At 38.5% G+C, this 20,961-nt stretch overlaps 1 protein-coding gene and 1 long non-coding RNA gene across 2 annotated transcripts; one reads left to right on the top strand and one right to left on the bottom strand.

The window, feature by feature from the left end:
• The first annotated feature begins 7,202 nt into the window (after positions 1–7,202).
• LOC5565869 (proteasome subunit alpha type-1) lies at positions 7,203–8,871 on the top strand. The gene is made up of 3 exons (XM_001650178.2): positions 7,203–7,320; positions 7,472–8,092; positions 8,368–8,871. The coding sequence occupies exons 1-3, from the start codon at positions 7,318–7,320 to the stop codon at positions 8,569–8,571; spliced, it is 828 nt and encodes a 275-aa protein (XP_001650228.1). The 5' UTR covers positions 7,203–7,317; the 3' UTR covers positions 8,572–8,871.
• Positions 8,827–10,653, bottom strand: LOC110676812. The gene is made up of 2 exons (XR_002500745.1): positions 10,361–10,653; positions 8,827–9,088 (listed from the first exon to the last, which is right to left on the bottom strand). It is a non-coding gene; the product is annotated as an uncharacterized LOC110676812 (long non-coding RNA).
• Between the last annotated feature and the right edge of the window lie 10,308 nt (positions 10,654–20,961).

The raw sequence follows: 20,961 nt of genomic DNA, 5'->3' as shown, positions 1-20,961 counted from the left end.
GTAAACTATAGAGCAACTTCTGGCGAATCGATTTCCACAGATGTACCCATGCGTTATGACGACATCATGCAACGTGACGACCGACAACAATGGCTTGGTGCCGTTAAGGACGAGCTGCATTCGATGGCTGCAAACAACGTGTGGCGTTTCGTCAAGTGCCCGGATGGCGTCAAACCCCTTAAGGCCAAATGGGTGTTCCGAGTCAAGGACGATGTGAATGGAAATCCAGTGCGGTACAAGGCGCGACTTGTCGCCAAAGGTTTTCTTCAAAAGGCTGGGCTGGATTATGAAGAGACGTTTGCCCCCGTGGCGAAGCTGGCCACAATTCGAACGATACTGGCAGCGGGCGTTCACCAAGGTTTTTCCTTTCACCACATGGACGTCAAGACAGCCTTCCTGTACGGTGAGTTGAAGGAAAACATCTACATGGCGGTCCCGGATGGAGTCAAAGCACCGTCGAACACAGTATGCCAACTTCTCAAGTCTCTCTATGGCTTGAAACAATCGCCAAGATGCTGGAATGAGAAATTCAATGAACAATTATTGAAATTGGGTTTCACTCGCTCCCGGCATGATTACTGCCTCTATACTAGGATTCAGGATGGTAACGAAATCTATATCGTTCTGTATGTGGATGACCTGCTGATATGTGGAAGGAACCCAATGACCATCTTGAAGCTGAAAATGCAATTAACCACGATGTTTGCGATGACCGATTGCGGGGAAGTCAGCCATTTCCTTGGCATGCGTTTGGACTACGATGTTAGGCGTGGAAGTTTACGTTTAACGCAAGAAGCTAACGTAGACAAACTTTTGGCGCGCTTCGATATGGTGGACTGTAATCCAGTGAAGACTCCAATGGAAAAAGGAATCCAATTAACTCGAACTGGGGAACCAACGGATCGTCCGTACAGAGAACTTCTGGGGTCGTTGATGTACGTGATGTTGTGCACCAGGCCGGACATCTGCTATTCCGTTGGATTCTTAGGACGATTTCAACAGAAGCCAACCACACAACATTGGCAGAGCTTGAAAAGGGTGGTCCGGTTCATCAAAGGAACCAAAACTAAATGTTTGGAGTATAAGCGAACCGAATCTGCCGAGCCATTGGTTGGTTACGTCGATGCGGACTGGGCTTCGGACGTCGAAGATCGTAAGTCGGTGAGTGGATTCATTTTCCTCGTTTTCGGTAATCTCGTCAGCTGGTCAAGTAAGAAGCAAACTACGGTGGCTACTTCATCCAGCGAGGCTGAGGATATCGCCCTCAGCTCCGCGGTTTCCGAAGCAGTTTGGCTATCTGGTATCCTGGATGATCTGAAGTTGAAGAGCTCCAACATTCCAATTACAATCTACGAGGACAACCAAGGTTGTATTGGAATGGCAAAGAACTGCGAATCAAAAAGGTCGAAGCATATAGATGTAAGGCATCATTTTGTTCGCGATCATATTTCCAACGGCAGTGTGAAGATTGAATATGTACGCACCGAAGATCAACTAGCTGACCTTTTTACTAAGCCGATGGATGCCAGTCGATTGGGACAACTTGGACGTCGTCTCGGAATAGCGGATTGAGAGGGGGTGTAATCCAAGTAGCAATCGGCTATTCTGGTCATTCCATCCATGCTGGGTGGCAATACCTGTTGCATAGCAACCAACCCAACAAGGTCGTAGTAAGCTGCGACCCATATTCAAATTGTTCTTCCTCTTTCAATTTTGCACATCGTGCAGTATAGTCGCATTTTAATAAAGCTCCTTAATTGTTCTCGAAGTATCCGCGTTTTTCAATTCCGAGTTCCGGTAACGAAATCCCAATATTCACCAACATTTCTTGCTTTCTGAACTTGTTTTGTTTACTTCTTTTAGCCAAGCCACACAGAAAAAAGCAACAGTTGTTTTACGCGAAAATAGGAATTTGACTAAAATTGTAAGGTATAAAACCAATAAAAAACAATACAGTGTTCTGTTACAATATATTATATTCTTTTGAATTGTATACTCAAACAAGAATTATGTTGCTTCGACATTCAATTACAATACGCTGTATTGTATCCAATACGTTATATTGTACATTAATGGTTTATTCCATTCACTGAATGATACGTTTTTATCCGGGTACTTAACTGTAGACAAATGATTAGCTAACCTGTGGAAATCGAATTTCCAACTATTTTGCCGTATTGCGAGCATTACAATAATACGCAGCAAAGTATTATTGCATATCAAGCTACGACGTGGCGAGGAATGAAAATTCGATTTTCTCACGTTGGTTACCATTCTCTAATGCAAAACAGATATTGAACAATGTAATGGACCAAATTTTTAAATTAAAGTTTAAACATGATATAGCCATTATTTGAGCGGGAAAAATTGCTAAAGTAGTTACAGTAACATGCTTTTTCGTGTTATTAAATAAAAACAAGATTTCATTAAAAATTTTAGGACCCAATTCGGCTCATCTGTGGGATAACCCAAATTTGGGTTAACTGACATATTGAGCTATCGCCGAGCAATGTGATATAGAAGAATGAGGAGAAAGTCTGTGTGTGATTGTATTAGTGCAGTGGAAAATCAAAATAAACATTGAGGGGAAGGTGGGTGACGTCATACGGTTCCAATGGAATGCTAAGAACGGGTACAAAACGCTCCATATCGTGGAACAAGCTAAGGTTAGACCGAAAAAAAACAGCTACTAACACCTAGACATAACAGTCGTATAAGTATACTCCTGAAATATGTTTGTTGGCAATAAATTTGCGGTTTTTTTTTTCCATTTTCTCATTCAAATTGAATAAACATTACAGCACTACAAACACGAATGCATCATCTAACGCAAAGTGTTAGTGAAATTCATGAACATCCATTATCTGCAAGTATTTTGCGGCTCAGCCTACGTCTCAGTTCTTTACGGTTTCACCAGGTCCGTCGCACTCGGGCTCAGATTGGGTACCACTTCTAGTACTGCATTTGGTCCCTCGGTGGTGCAAAAGGTACCCAAGTTTGACACATCGCAGTACACTTTTCACGGCATTCTAGATTACCTTATGAGCCATAAAATTTTAGGCATTTGCAAGGGACATGAAGGTCTTTAATTTGTCTTTGGTTTCACTAATAGTATCATCTCATGCGTTGTAAAATTCCATCCTAAAATAAAACAAAAGTTGAAACTAAATTAAATGAATTACCTCGAGTGCCATATTCCCGTGCTGATTTGTTTTCGTGTTATTGTTTGAGTAACAACACACAAAACAACCTTGGTAACGAAAGGGTGACTAGCAACGCAGCCCCAGAAACTATCGATAACGAACTGTATGACGTCACACATAGTCATAATACAATGGGTTGCTGAGTGAAAAAAAAATCGGTGTACTATTACATACAAACAGTTGTGTATTATACAGAATCATCTCCTCACCTGTATTGTAGCACATTGCTCGCCGAGCGGTGTTACGATCACATCGCAAATTTGCAAATTTGCGCAAATTTGATTTTGTTGGGAACAGCTCTCGCATAACTTCTGATCTCGCCCTAAAAGCCATTGGTAACCATGTGTGCACGCAGAAGAATTTCTGTATGTTAAGATTACAATCCTGTCAATTACTTTTACTTACGCACAAATAGTTGTTTCGAAATAAAATTAACTTACGCCAACACTAAATTAACGTCATATCAAATACACACACTTCTTTGATTGAGCTATCCACTTGTACTTATAACAATTATAATTTTGATAATTATCACTATTCGGAAATATTCACCTCCCTAGACTTCAAGTCATGCTCACAAATCTACTTATTTCTAACTTGCAAGGAATAGTGTAGGTGCTAAGATGACCACCTCTCACGCAGGAGACCACATATCAAGTTTGTCGACTCGCCCTTTGTTTTCATTTTTGCAATGTTTTTTTTAGATCGATAAAGCAGCACCGAATCTTTTCAGATATGTTGACGAAGCAGAACAAAATGCTGAGTAAACATTGCAAAATATTGTAAACTCAATAAAATTCACTTTGAGTCAACTAAAATATAGTTAAATTCTCGCATACTCTAGGATAACGCCCTAAAAGCCATTGGTAACCATGTGTGTAGCTCGTTGTTTCTGAGCAAATGAAGGAATCAGCATCCAAAACAACATCACTGGCGTGTAGAGAATGATCCTTTCTTCACCATACCGTACCCAAGTAACCACGAAGCTGTATATGAATACTTTATGTTTGCTCTATAGTGTGCTATCAGATTTTGTTTTAAAGTGACATAACCTTTAAGAGCTTTATAAAGCATAATTAAAGTGGGAAAGGGCCCCACAACAATCAAATTAATGCAATACTTGGTAAAGCAGTTTTAATGCACAAGCCCTACTAAAGCATTTATGGTTGTATTTTTAGGGTTCATGACGTATATTAGCTTAAAATAATGTATGTTTAGGGCTTGCGCTAAAAATAAACAAAACAATGAATCCATTGGCTACCTTTGGATTTCTTTACCATATCAGCGATTTTTTTTTGTTGGAATCAGGATTCGAATCCACAACTAGGATGATGGTGTACTGGATGCCTGGCGCGTTGGTGTCCTGTGCTAAAGCTGCTGATGTGATAAGGTAAGATAAAAGTTCCTTATTAACGAAGCCACTGTGTGTGTTAACATTACTATTCGTTCAGTTATTACGAATAGAAAGAATTCTCTTCGGCGATTGATTTCCTTTCCTCACCAAATGAAACATCAATAGAAATAATTTGATCACCATTCTTTCTCGTAGAGGAAATAACAGAACTTAACCCACAAAACAAAGCCCTAGCGCATTAAACAGATTTCAGGGGAGAGAAATTGATCGACATTTCCTCTCGCTCCTTATGAATAAAAGAGTCACATAGATAAAATACAACAATATTGAATGAATACATATATCCTTAGATCATGAAATGGGGGTTCGAGATGAAAGAAAGTCATTTCATTATTCTTCCATATCCCACAAAACGTAATGAGCGAGTGCAAACGTGCTCGTTCGTCTTACTTATTTATTACAGATTCAAGTGCGTTTAATGAGGTTATGTAATCTTGTATGACAGCATAACTGTATATTCACTCTAAACGCTTAGCATAATGCTATATAAAAATAATGCTAGAAAGCATTTACAATGTTGATCAAATGCATCATTGCTTGACAGTTATTGAATAAATGCATGATAACATTATTAATGCAAAAAATGTTAACTTTCGACCAAATTAATGCAATGGTATAATGCTTGTGGTTACTTGGGTAGTTAAACAACGTGTAACTCCATTTAAATGCTCAGAAACAACGAGCTACACACATGGTTACCAATGGCTTTTAGGGCGAGATCATAAGTTATGCGAGAATTTTGACGTTTGACGTTTGTAAATTCAATCAAAAATATAGTTGTCAACAACTATATGGTATAGTTATGTTTAACAATATACTGTCAATTCAACTATATTTTTAGTTATCTCCAAATTAACCTTAAAATATAGTTAAATTGACCGAAAACATGATTATGAACACTATATTTTGTTCTCCGTGTGTACACACTCAATCACGATTTGCTTGTTCGGTAATTTTGTATACTGGGCACGAATTGTAAACCATAAAAACTACCGAACTTTCAGCTTTTTGATTGAATACTTCTGAGGTTCAGTAATAATTTTTACTTTTTACTGAACTTCGGTAGCTGTCAGACCCAATTTTGCAACATTACCGAATAGGCCGAAAAGTCAGTAAAAACAATTACCGACTATTCAGTAGTTGATGTTTTTTTACTGACTTGTCGTCAAAATCAAATCAAAACAAACTGATGCGCGTGCGGGAATGTGTCAAATGAGAATCTTCTGCTGTAAAATCATCCGGCCGGCGCCATGAGACACGTCCACGGCAACCAAACTTTTCGTGCACCTATTTTTCGCTTTCTCGTGGTAAGTAGTCGACATTTAGTGACAAACTCAACTATTTTAAGCAACCAAAAAGGCTCAGCACGATTTTAACTGCTCTTACGTTGGTAAATTCGGTTGGTTTACATACAAGAGGTAAATTCATCTGCATCATTGAGTTTGCCTCTTGCATGCAAACCAACCTAATAATAATGATTTTGTCACACATTTTTCGATTACTGCCACCGAGATTCGAGCGTACCGTAGATGTTTATTCACATGAAAAATGCTTAATAAGGAACATGTCCATGCCCCTTGGGGTTTTATTTGTATTGTTTTTGGAGAAAAAACAATTTTACTGACTAAGTCAGTAATTTCCATCAATCAAAACATGTTTTGGTTTACTGGGTTTTTTCGGTAATCGTAAAAATTACCGAAAAAACCGTAGTTCCAAAACCCAGTAAAATTTTACTGGGGTCGGTAATCTGGATTGGCTGTGTAGCTCGTTGTTACTGAGCATTTGAATGGATTTTCATGTTATTTAATAACGCTATGGGGAAGAAAGGATCAATATCTACCTGTCCGTGATGTTGGTTTGGATGCTTATTATTTCATTTGCTCAGAAACAACGAGCTACGCTCGTGGTTACCAATGGCTTTTAGGGCGTTATCTCAGAGTATGCGAGAGCTGATCTTTGTTTATATTTTCCAGCAGCACTCTTTAAGTAGTGTTGGTGATATTGCGGCGCTTATATTAAATCCACATCCAGCGGCGGCGATAACGCGCAGAAGATATGCGCGCAATTCAAACGCAACGTCAAAATTCTAGTAGGCTTGGATTTTTTCGTCCTTCGAAGACACAAATGTTCCAAATTTGCTAAATCTGAAACATTTGGTGATTTTCATTACCACTGCGACGATATATCGACATTTTCAGATAATCGCATTACGTGGATTTATCTTGCAGAGAACAATATGTAACGTGTATGTACACGAGCGCAGAAACCACTATAGCCACCATTAGGTAGTTTTCGTTTAACAACAGCAAAAAAACTGTTGTCAGATAAGCAAAACAACCCAACCGTGGGTAAAAGCTAAACACTTTAGTCGTCGCGCTGTTGAATTTAAGTACAACAGTGGTGAAAAAACCTCACTTATCGTACACAACATCAGCGTGGTGGTTCTGACGGCGGCAAACCGCGCGACGACTGAAAGGTTAATGCAGTTTACATAAATTTGAGAATTTATATTTTGGGTAGTCTGATTTTTCCGTGTACGCGTGAGACCCTGCTCATTTTGATCCTTCTTTACCGACATCATTTTTCTTTGTTTTGACAGCTCCCCTCCCGTTTGGTTTGACAACGATCGCCGCTTCGCAAGTCATCCATCGGTAAAAATTTCGAACAGTGGAAGTGATACAGCATTTGTGAATATTTAAAATGGTAATTTTAATATTATTCTTATCTTCTAATTGCAAAATTAGCAAGTAATGCTTTAATTACTGTATTGGCGATATTTATCTTCAAAGGCTTCGTTCGAAATCCTATTATTTTTAGGAAATTGTCGACACTAACAAATTCTAACCTTTCACAGTTCCGCAACCAATACGACAGCGATGTCACCGTTTGGAGCCCTCAAGGCCGCCTCCATCAGGTGGAATATGCCATGGAAGCGGTCAAGCTAGGTTCGGCCACTGTCGGCCTCAAGAACAAGGATTACGCCGTCTTGATTGCGCTGAAGCGTGCCTCTTCGGAGCTTTCGTCCTACCAGAAGAAAATCATCTCCATCGATGACCATCTTGGAATTTCGATTGCCGGAATTACGGCCGATGCTCGGATCTTGAGCCGGTACATGCGGCAAGAATGCCTGAACTACAAGTACTCGTACGATGACAACTATCCGGTGGGCCGTCTGATTGCCAATGTGGGCAACAAGATGCAGGTTTGCACCCAGCGTTACGATAGGCGCCCTTACGGAGTGGGTCTTCTGGTTGCCGGTTATGACGATCAGGGACCGCATATCTACCAGACGTGCCCCAGTGCCAACTTCTTCGACTGCAAGGCCATGTCGATTGGGTCGCGGTCGCAGAGTGCTAGGACGTATCTGGAGAAGCATTTGAACGAGTTCCCGGATTGCAGTAAGGAGGAACTGATCCGTCACGGAGTGCAGGCTCTGCAGGATACGCTGCCAAATGAAGTAGAGCTCAATAATAAGGTATGGCAAATACAATTACAAAACATCAAAATCAATGTAGGAAAAGTCCTGGTGTAGGAAAAGTCCCTGGTGTTCAACCATAGTGACTTATTTATGGCATATTTGTAGAACAAATTAATTTTCTAACAATTCGTTAAGAGATAACGCTAGATCGATTTATGAAAATAGGTCCCTCGGTGAATTGTGTGGGTTAAGTCACTATCATTTTGCTGTTTGACCGCCACCAGCCCTGAAAATGACTGAGATCTAAGTAATATTTTCGTTTTCTATTTCAGAACATTTCCATTGCTATCGTCGGAAAGGACGAAAAGTTCCGTATCCTGGAGGAGCATGAAAACGCTCAGTATCTGACCAACATTGTGCGCCGCGGTGGAGGCGCAGCTGGCCAGGCTGCTCCCAGTGGTGGCCAACCACCGGCTGACGATGACCAGCCGCAACCCCCAAACGACCCGACCCCAGCCGTGGCGATGGAAAGCTAAAGAGGAGCGCCTCGGAGGAAGCGCTGAACGACGGACCGCCGTCTGATGATGATCGTGGTTGTGGTCATTCCGGTTCGTCTAAATCGTTTCTGCGGAGTCATCCGGTAGACTTTCCCTCTTTTTCGTTTGCTTGGTGGAAATTTCAGTGGGTGGGAGTTTGAAACGGGTTCGCGTTCCTGCTTCAAGCTCCCACCCAAACCAAATTATGGGAAACTGGTTCTTTCTACGGTATCTCAGAATTTAAATTCTGCATAATTTTTCAAACAATTATATTACATTTCAATCTTCAACATAATCAGAGCTATCACTCAGTTTTTGCTTGTAAGATATCACAGCTGTCCATTGTCCTCTGATTATAGCGATTTTAGCGATAGGAAGGTCGCTCGGGAAGGGAAGAGGTTCGACTTTGGTCCGTGGGAGGCAGAATGAGCGGCTTCACGAAGTAAAAGCCCAGATGCAGCGTTACCACGGTTCCGACTAGGAGTTTGAGCATGTTTTTGCGGTCCATTTCTTGAATCTGGAATATAAGATGGATATTGTTAATTTTTGAACATGTTCTTATGAAGACATTTAACTTTGTTAAGACAGATTTCCTACAAACTCTTCTAGGAATACGTCTAGAAATTCTTCCAGAGATTTTTCAAGGAGTTTTTAAAAGAATTTATCATGAAATTTATCTATTAAACTACCTCCAGTAATTTCTACAGGAATTACTCTGGAAATACTCTCAAATACTATTCCAGGATTTTCTCCAGATATGCTTCCACTAATAATTCTTTCATCGATTTCACCACTAGTTATTTTAACAAATATTCTAAAGGTTTCTACAATTCTTACAAGAACATCCTCAAATGCTTATCCTAGCGTTTTTGAAGTAACTCGGTAGAGGATTTTTCCTCGAAACTCTACAAGAACTCTTCAGTTTGATCCTAAGTCGATTTTTTCAGCTCTTCCTGTCATATTGATATGGATTCCTTCACGAATTCATCAACGGGTTGACTTAGGAATTACTACAGAATTCCTCCAATAGTTAATCCAAGAAATCTGTTAATTTCTCTGTAAGGAATTACTCGGGTAATTTTCCTCCATGGTATCTTCCAAAATTTAATTTGAGATTTCACACCAGCAAATACTTACATCATTTTATCCGATCATTTCTCGAAGTTCTTCTAGATTTTTTTTTCAAAAAAATTACAACACACTATCCCGGGTATTTGATTGATTATTATTTCAATACCTAAACATGTTAGCAATTTGTTAAGAATATTCGCCATTATGGAATTCTTTCAGAGATCTTTTCAAGAGTGCATTGGGAGTTTCTGAAAGTTTCTTGTGAATGACAAATTCAGAGGAAATTGATATGACAAATTCAGAGAAAATACCTTAAAAAATCATTGGAAGCATTGCTGCAGAAACTACTAGTTGAATTCATGAACATGTGCTGGATGATGTCTTGGACAAAATCCTAGTGGAATCTATGGACAAATCACTTTATGAATTCCTGGAAAACTTAGGATTTTCTTGAAAAAATTGCTAAATGATATTTGGAGGAATTCCTGGAACAGTAAAAGGTGGAACGTCTGAAGTAATTACTGGAGTTCAACTTGATAAATATCCATGTTGAACTCTTCAATGCTTTTTTATGCCTCTTGCAGGCATAGAGGCTGTCCGGCTATACAGTGCTCTCCCCTACGTAATATTTGCGACCTTGAGATATCAGGCAGAGTTGTGATCTATCTATCAAACCAATTTAAAGTAGGTCTTCATATGTTTTTTGTATGTTACTCACTTCCTAATGTTGCTATTGCTCGATGAATCAACTGTGCGGCAGGTCTGGGGCTTTGGAATTTCTTAAATTTCACTTAGAATTTTTGATTTGGCCAAACAGCCCACTACCTGCCGCGAAATGTGTCGTACCAATCAATATTTATAGCTAATTGCCAAAACAAACAAATTCTGTCGATGTCAGCCAAATGCCAAATTATTGCTAACTCTATTGTAACTAATTTATTTTTAGTGTGCTTTAAAAGTTGCACCAAGAGAAAAAATGTTAAATATTGACTTCGCAGCACCAAATCGGAGTTCGCTCATTTGACTTCCGAAGCGAAGTTCATTATCGAACTAATTGTCATTCCTTATATGACGGCGCTCGTGACGATCAGTTCTGTCAAACTGTTTCCCTTGTTTATTCTTTTCGCTGCAGCTTTCTGATTTGTTCTCGTTGAACTATTTGAAATGAATTTAAATATTCTAAAGAATAGCCTAACAACAAGGTATGTCTCTCATAAATTACTAAGGGAATTGTAGCAGCCAACACGCATGAATATTTACCATTATTTATTTTAACTCATAATTTTGCAGACGATGGCCAACATCATTGTTCACAATAGGCTAAAGTGACCAGATATATTTGGCTTCAATGCGGGACACAATTTGATGAAAAATAGTGTAAGAAAAATCGAGGAAAAGGATTAGATTTTTTTATTGTTTTATAAGGATCTCATTTCTATTTAGTTTTTTTTAACTTAACGAACTTTTTTCATAATTATATATATTTTAGTGAGATTTACACTAAATGTCGTGGAAGAGTTTTTGATAAAATTGTGTCAGATAAAAAACATCAACACAAGCATAAATTTTAATCTGAATCACGCGATATTGTCGAACCAGATTTTTGAAGGAGTCAAAATCAGAATTTTATAAGCTTTTCAGATAAGTTTCAAAGATATTCGAGCAAAAACTTATAGTATTTCAAAATTAATTTCTTTAAGATTCTGGATTGAATATGATCTAAGACGTATTCTAAATCTAGAAGCCTAGTTTGCTTAACAAAATCCTCAGAATTCAGACTTGTTTCTGGGGAAATACAGAAATTTGAAAAATATTTTGAAAAAGGAATAAAATTATTGAAAGATTCTTAACAGAACAATGAAAGGTTTCCTAAAATTGTCATGAGAAGATTCTGTACCAAATCAGCGCTTTAAATAAAAAAAATGCTGTTTCGTATTCTGTGAGTGTTTTAACAAGACTGTACCTAATATACACTCTGAGAAGTCGCCAGATTCAAATCATTACCAAAAACATATAGCTTTTTTCCATATTGTTTTTCACACAACATTCATATTAATATCTTATAGATAGAGTTCAATATTTTGTATCAGATAACTTCTATCTGAATCGTATATGGAAATCGGAATCCATGCAAATCGCATTTATATACCAAATCAGATAAATTTTAATGTATGCGCATATTGAACGTATTCGATTTTCTAATGGTATTAATTTTATAATATAATATCATTTCTCAATGTTTTTTTATGGAATATTTTTAATACAAAAATAAACGATACAAAAATAAATAGAATATCCATCGAACCAGTTTTAACCTGTTATATTTGTTAATCTTGGGTACATTTATGCACATTTTAAACTGTCGCTTCGGCCATGAAGTATATGTCCTCTATAATTGAACGTTCAGAATTTATTTTGAAGAACAGATTACTTCTTCACAAAGTGTTCTGCTGCTATCTAAAATCAGAAAAAAAAGTTTAGATCACTATTATGTTTTCAAATGAACGAAATATTACCTTATATTACTTTATATTCAGGATAACTGCAGTACAGACATCACGAAATGAGTTGATTGTTGTTCAGTCGATTTGCACTTCATTGAATTGATTAGAACTGATATTTTTTTCATATTAATATATAATATAGCGTCTATCTGATTATGTAATGTCTAATGAAAAGACGCAGTCAGATGAAAATTGATAACTGATGCATACAATGTTCGTTTGAACATTATTTAAGATGCATTAGGAAATCATATAGCCATCATTGGATGATTATGAAGTTTATCATGTTTCAATCGTGAAATGGATATGTGATTTTTCAGATAAATTGAATCGGATCAATTGTTTCAGTGTATTGTGGAAAATTTTACTCGTGAATACTGCACGCAAAAAAATTGTGCGGTAAAAACTACCATTTTAGGGGGTTAACTTAAGCGCTCGCTCCGGCAATTTTCAGCAGACCAGAAATGCGCTTGATTTTAACATGTCTGTAGTTGGAATCAGATTGTTGTAAATTATTTCTGTCAAATGTACCAGTAATGCGGTGGGGTGTACCGTAAACATAGTAAATTGATCTGAATTTCCATGGTAGTTTTAAGAATGGGCGTAGTCAGCTAAAATAGTTATTTTTACCACATCATTTTTTCCCGTGTGTGAAAATTCTGATTTCTACCGGAATTATGTTAAGATTCCGACTAGGTACAGGTAAATATGTGGATTCCAATACGCTCCCAATCGCAAAACGCAACATACTGTTAGCCATCTATACTTTGGTAGCGCAACTAGTCAGATGATGAGAGATTTGATTTTTCACGCATCCATCACATGCCGCTGTGGGGAAAAATGTTTTATTTTCCTGATATAAGACGGTTCACAGTGAAACAGTTAGGCGGAAAAGGTAGGAATATCCATTCTCTATGTTCTACATACGTTTGTTTTTTGTATTATTGCACTACTTTCATAAAAATTGAGATCCGGATGGTAGGAACACTAGTTTGAGGTTGGAAAACCAGGATATGTGAGGTTAGTTTCATTGGAACTTTCGCCTGAGCGATTTTTGCGCTTGAATAAAACACGCTTCGGGACATTCTCCGCTGCCCCTAAAAATACCATTGGGCAGATAAATGAATTCTCTACCATTGGATCTCATTCAATTTCATACATAAGTGAAGTAAGCTATGAAAATAAATATTTTGTTCCGAATGTTTTGAAATCATGAATGAGTTTGACATTGCTCTCGTCAACCATCATCATGACGACACCAGCACACCCCACCGGACGAATTGTCGTATTGGGAGCGAATAATGAGTAACCTTTCATTGTTAATATTTCAAGTACAAATTTCATTATTTTTGGTTGTCTCTTCAATCCGGGACGTTTTCCGGGACGCTTTGTGATCCGGGACAGGTTGCACAATTCCGGGACTGTCCCGCACAATCCGGGACGTCTGGTCACTTTACAATAGGCCTCCAATCGCAAAACGCAACATACTGTTAGCCATCTATACTTTGGTAGCGCAACTAGTCAGATGATGAGATGAGAGATTTGATTTTTCACGCATCCATCACATGCCGCTGTGGGGAAAAATGTTTTATTTTCCTGATATAAGACGGTTCACAGTGAAACAATTAGGCAGAGAAGGTAAGAATATACATTCTCTATGTTCTACATGCGTTTGTTTTTTTTTGTATTATTGCACTACTTTCATAAAAATTGAGATCCGGCTGGTATGAGCACTAGTTTGAGGTTGGAAAACCAGGATATGTGAGGTTAGTTTCATTGGAACTTTCGCCTGAGCGATTTTTGCGCTTGAATAAAACACGATTCGGGACATTCTCCGCTGCCCCTTAAAATACCATTGGGTAGATAAATGAATTCTCTACCATTGGATCTCATTCAATTTCATACATAAGTGAAGTAAGCGGTGAAAATAAATATTTTGTTCCGAATGTTTTGAAACCATGAATGAGCTTGACATTGCTCTCGTCAACCATCATCATGACGACAGCAGCACACCCCACCGGACGAATTGTCGTATTGGGAGCGAATGTTCGTCACCAGCATGCAGGAGCCAATACCGTTTACCATGCATTATATGGTCATTATTTTCTGGGGATTGCGAGGAAAAGCTTGGCTGTGATATACCATACCCACACAGTTACGGATCACCCACAGTGACGGATCACTTTGGCGTTCAACATTGGATAACTCGCTCAAAACATAAACGTTGACGTAAAACATATTTTTCCCATGTTATATTATGTATCCGGTAGAAATCAAGACCAACATTTATTTATAATTATTGTTTTCTCGGGCCCCGTGCGTCGCAGCTAATATGTGAATAGTGCGCTGTGTTCATAAAAATCGTAAGAATGCAGCGCCACACTAAAAAACTGATTTCAAAATCGCGCGAGTTGAGGCGCGTCGCGAGTCTCACTGGCGCGATCCGGTTTGGTGGCGGTGCGACAATACTATTTGTCTTCTTGTCAAATGGTAATGTTAAGCACAACATTCGACCGCTAAATAACGGTGTATTTGACAAATGTTTAGTTGATACCACACAGCTATCATTATATGGTCGTTTTCTATAAGAAGTGCCGTCAGCATTCATAAGCTCCCACAGGTGGTAAAATTCAAATGTTATAACATATTTTATGCTCGTTCGCTTCGATTTAGTATGAATTCATCTTTTCTTGATTGTTGATTCTAAATATCGAATATTAGCACTTCTAACTAGTGATCCATAATATGGACCAGGAAATGATCGTTTACCACGGTTATGGATCACTTCCAAAGAATGTAGATTTCTGCTATTTTGTGCATTGGATTCGACATTTTCAGACAATAGCACTAAGGATAAAACTAATAAAACATCAAGGTTTGTAAATTTCATTTTTTAGCAGACAAAAATGTGTGGTAAACTTGGTGTATAGCGAAAACAGTTCATGTCTCAGTTACTACAATGCAGTATCACAAAAAATGCCATTTTACCTTTGTTTCCAGCTCTAACACTGCTATTTTTTGCAGTAATATATGACACATTGTTAACTTTCGCTATACTATACAATACAGATGCATTGAGTTGGAAATCTCTTGATTTTGCGCACTGATCCGCAATATGTCACATTTTGATCCATAATATAAAAATTGATCCATAATATGGTTTTCAGGAACCGATACAATTTTTAATTTTTATGCAATCCTATGTAAATATTACACTCAAAACAGTTTACTAACCGAAGTTCCAATTTGAAACGATTCGATTCGTGCTTTTATATTACAATTTTACGTTTCCCATGTCGTTTTATTGAATTTTATAGGTTGGACTCCACACTATTTGATCCATAACTGTGGGGTCATGGTATGGCAAGTCCGAATTAACTATCCAGGAATGGTGTGAAAAATTTGAGAGAGATGGGTTTTTTCGATGCAAGCAACGCCAACAAGTTTATACAAAATTTGGGACGGAAATGCGCAAATGGTTGGTGGAACTCTACCAGCGGGAACCAGTTCTGTTTTTAGATGAGGCGAAACAAAAATTTCAAGAGAGATTCCACAAGAATATCAGCATATCTTCAGTTTACGTGATTATACATGAAGTCGGAAACTCTTGGAAAACTATTGAGAGAAGGGCTATTCAAATCAGGGAAGCGGAAATCGTAAGATTTGTTAGGGAGCTGCTTTCAATTCAGTGGGATTTGTACAATTTAGTGTTCCTTGACGAAGTTAGCTTCGACAGCAGAGACATGTTGCGCCGGAAAGGATATGGATGTGATATGGAGTTGTTGGTCGTAAAATAGTATTTGGCGGTGAAAGCCACGGGTTTCTTTTTTATGTTTCCTGGGTGCTGGTGGAATGCTGGATAGCTTCTGGACTGAAGGCACATTTAATCGTCGCAAGTTTTTCGAATGCTGCCGCAGTTTCGCTATGCATAACGCACATGTACAGAGTTATCCAGGATTTCACTCAGTATGGATTCTTGATGGCGCCAGGATCTATGTGACGCAAATATTATTCGTTACCTTCGATCTGTTGTTATCATTCCAATCTTTCTCCCTGCATAATGTCCATTTTTTAACCCAATAGAAATTATTTTTGGACTAATCAAGATTTACAACGATACTATCGCGAAAACTCGTCAATCTCACGATCAGTTCTTTCGGAAGTTTGTGGTGCAATAAATCGTATCAAGATTTACCTTTGTTCCAAAATATTTGAACATTATGGTTATCTTTTCGGTGGTGTATTCTTACTGGAAAAGGGCCTAGGCCAGTCACTTAAAAACATGAATTTTAATATTACCCCAGAATAGATTAAGATTAGAAACAATACATAATTTCCTTGTCATCTCTCTTTTTCTCTATTTGCAAAATGTAAAACTCCAAGCTTCATCACACCAAGAACAGTTTTTATTGTTTCACGAAACAGAAGTTTAAAAGAAATTCATGTTGCATTTTTGTGATACTTATTCTACTCAATAAAATCAACAATAGAAAAATAACAAAATTAGACTTATTGATGATTGAATTACTTCATGCGTGGTCGATGTCAGCACAATCCATCACTTTGGCGGCAAGCTGATGACTTAATTCCGTTTCTTCCGGTTGGGTCACTGACTCTAGAACCTCGAAAAGCTCGGAACCATATGTTGCCTTGGCCATCATCGCATCAATCTTTTGTGACACTCTTTGAAGAATTGAAACAGCAAGAAGAGGAATATTAGCCTTTTCTCTTAAGGTGACGATAAATCGAAGCCAAAGTTCAAATTTTCAAGAGCACGGATCTGGAGAAGCAATCATCCGTTTAAGCTGAAAATTTAATCGATTGGTCACTAGCTGGTGGTGACCAATCGACTAGGTTTTCAGCTCAAACGGATGTTTGGTTCTCCAGATCCGAGCTCATGAAAATTTGAACTTTGGCTTCGATTCATCGTCACCTTAAGAGAAGAGGCTTATATTCCTCTTCAAGTCTGATGGTTGTTTACACCTATAACTGTTGGTTTAATTTGCTCGCGCAAAGTTAGCAAAGAAAAAAAAACATTTTCTATGTACAAACGATTGAAGCAAATGTGAAACAGTCCTATATTTCCAAATGACTCGCGAATTGAGTTGATCATCTGATGTAAACGGGGAAATTTGTTGGGAAATGGCCCAGGGGGTCCAAAATATATTGATTACCCTATTTTATGTTTCAGTCAGCGAACTTTTGCCCTACAGTAGATTCGAACTCTTGCGCCACCGGTGTGATGTGATGTGCTCACCATAATGTGTTTCGTATCATAACAAATGTGACAAATTTCAGCTCAGTCAGTGAAGCTCAGTGAGCTCGGATAATTTTCCTAAAACATCAAACTAATTCCTAATTTCGATGCAAATTTCAACATTATCTCTTTCACCTTTGGAAGGAAAAGTTCCAAAAAAACATCAATTTTCTATAAGGAAGTTGGGAATTAAGAGATGCACTCATTCATTCTTCCTTTTGTCCGTGGTAGTACTATCATATTCAGCAAATTTTCGGACATGACATTCTCGATTAATTCCGGTCGTCAACATTTAAATTTGTGAGCAATGTAAGTTGTAGTGCGATAAAAATCGTCAATCTAATGAATGCACATAAATCCTTCTACAGAGATCCATGAGAACGAAGGAAGCTGCATGTAGACAGCTGCCTACTAAATCCTCAGACCAATATTGGTTCTCAAGTAAGGCCGTTTAATACAGCACTCAGTGCATGTCCCTGATTGGTACCCCTATTGATTTATTACCGCATAGATCTGAGTCATTACCTCTTACCACCAAACGGGTGGGTGATTTATGTGGGGCTCTAAATTTTGCGGTTGCACAATCGGCGGAAGGTGGCCCACAACAGCCGATGATAAGGTGTGTGTCGGCGGAGCAGCGTCCGTTACTACTTTGGGTTCCTGGCGGCTCACGTTGATGATAATGGAAGGCATCCATTATCAATCGCCATCACGGGGAAGGTTAATTAGAAATACATTTTTTTTTGTTTTCATCCGTTTTTCTTTGTGATATAATTGAACATTTTTATGTTAAGTTTTCCAATCCCTCTTGAGAGTATTGAAAGACAGTGGTTACACTAAGGAACAAATTATATTTGATCTTCACTGAACGGAGGTTAATTACAGACTAAACTGATGATCAACTGGTGAACATATTTTTTTCACTTGTTGATACTTCCAAACAATCGGGTTACCAGGCTATGGGGCTCTGCACTGTTTTGAATATGCATGGGATTTTGACGTTTACTGGCTTTGTTGTTTACTAATTTCATATCAGAGTGAAAGGGAGAGGGCGATTTTTGTGCAGAGCCCCATGTCTTGATCGGGTTACTGAGATAGCATATTGGATACTCGATTACTCGATCTCCAACACCCTCTCTTAATCAGACAATCCTTTATGCTCTCTCATTTTACGGGACGGACAGATCCTAGCATTAGACTGCAACGATTTGATGTCAGGAGGACGTTTCACCTGTTGCCAAACGCTATTCGAATGTAATGATTTTGATTTCTGATTTACCGCTTTCACCCAGCTTGCTTCATAAGGTCGGCCAAAATTCTTGTGATCATCTCGAGGTATGCAATCTACTTTCCAACATCCTGCAGAATCAGCGGTTGAATCGGTCAGTTCGTGTTCCCTGTGTTGCATTTCAAAATGTTGATCGGGAAACATGTGCTGCCATTCGATACGTGTCCTAGTCACAGTTTGTGAATGAGTTCCGCAAGGAGCGTCTTGAGCAGCTTCTTCAATTTTAAAAAAATGAAATCTTTCCATCGTCAAATCCATGCTTCTCCCTCTCTTGCTCAAGTCTTCCAATAGTATGTTGATTCAAACTTCGGTTTTTAGCTTTTTCAGTATTACACAAATTTGCTGCCGCCGGTAGAAAAATGTCCAATTCGTAAAAACTTCCTCTCATTGGACATACCTTTATCATATCGCCATCATAGTTCATCTTGGCTGTCGTTGCTTCAAAGAAAACGTTAACGCCTGCTTCAGTCAGCTTTTTAACCGATAGTAAATTTGCTCGTAGATCTGGGACATACAAAACATGTTCCACAGTACACGTAAGGCGGCATCCACAAATTACGTAACGCTCTAGGGGGAGGGGGAGAGTAGACTCAAGCGTTACGGCTCGTATAAAAATTAGAATTTTTTCATACAAAAAGCGTTACGGAGGGGGGGGGGGGTCAAAAATTTCCAATTTTAGCGTTACGTAATAAATGGACGCTGCCTAACACCCAGACTATTGGTTTCTACAACTCTTCCTTTGTGCAAAGCAATAATGGATTGATCGTTTTTTGCCACACACATTTCAATCGGATGCTTCAACTTCTCCATAGAAATGAAATATTCTTTCCGATTCACAAGATGATTACTAGCACCGGAGTCCAGCTTGAAAGAAACTTCCCTTCCGTCTCTACAATTCGTTGACTTACCGGTCATGAACGCAACAGCTTGTCCACCACTTGCAACATTGGCTTCAGATTCGAATTCATATCTGCAATCTTTGGCCTTATGTCCCTTGTGACACCGGTTACACTTTCCTTGGAACTTCCATGACTCGTTTCGTTGTCCATTCCATGACTTCTGGAGGCTTCCCACAAACGCTGATGGATCTTCCTTATACACGTCGGTCATTCTATCACATTTCTTCATATCTTCTGCTAATAATCGTTCTCTAACAGCATCCAATGTTAATTTGTCTTCATCTAGGTTCTCCAACGCAGTCACCAATGGATCGTACGACTCCGGAAGGGTGACGAAAAGCTGTGATACTAAATCAGCTTCTTCAAGTTTGGCTCCTGCTGATTTCAGTTTCCTGATAAGCTCGTCAAATGTCTTCAGATGGTCCCTGATGGATGAATCTTCTGCCATTTTGAGTTTCGCCAGTTGCTTGCGTATAAGAGTTTGTGATGAAACCGATTTCTTTGCGTAAATACCTTCCAACGTGTTCCAAATGCCTTTGGCTGTTTCTTTTGCCCGAATCAAATCCAGTAAATCGTCGTGGATAAACGAAATTATCATGTTCGAAGCCTTTCCGTCCATTGCTTCAAACTTCACTAAGTCAGCTTCAACAGTTGCACAGTTCGAACGAAACGTGTAAATTTCTGAGACATATGATGCACATAATTGGAGCGTGGATTATCATAGATATTTACATGATATGTCATGTAAACTTCGATTATATGTCATGTAATGCAGCAGGATTCTGAGTGGTTACATGACATATAACACATTTTTACATGATTTCAGACTTAAATTTACATGACGTCATGTTTACATTGCATAAATGAAGTTTACATGACGTGTAATCTTCATTATTTTTAACTGTGTGGCGCATCCTTTTTGACCGCGTCCAGTAATCCAACCGACTTCAGTAGTTTCTCCACTCTAAACTTCCAATTTTCAAAGCCGGCACCGGTGAACTGCAGGATCCCGTGTGCTAATTCTCTGCGCGAAGGGTCCATAACCTCTTGAGAGTATTAAAAGACAGTGGTTACACTAAGGAACAAATTATATTTGATCTTCACTGAACGGAGGTTAATTACAGACTAAACTGATGATCAACTGGTGAACATATTTTTTTCACTTGTTGATACTACCAAACAATCGGGTTACCAGGCTATGTCTTGATCGGGTTACTGAGATAGCATATTGGATACTCGATTACTCGATCTCCAACAATCTGAAATCACGTTCAACAGTTTGAACTTAGAGATTTCTTCCTCAGGCTGGATTTGATTGATTATTTTTTTCAGTTATCTTAGCAATTGATTTAGAAGATCTACATTTCAAGA

This window comes from Aedes aegypti, chromosome 2 (genome assembly GCF_002204515.2).
Source record: "Aedes aegypti strain LVP_AGWG chromosome 2, AaegL5.0 Primary Assembly, whole genome shotgun sequence".
Classification (NCBI taxonomy): domain Eukaryota; kingdom Metazoa; phylum Arthropoda; class Insecta; order Diptera; family Culicidae; genus Aedes; species Aedes aegypti.
This window is presented reverse-complemented; position numbering and strand designations above follow the sequence as displayed.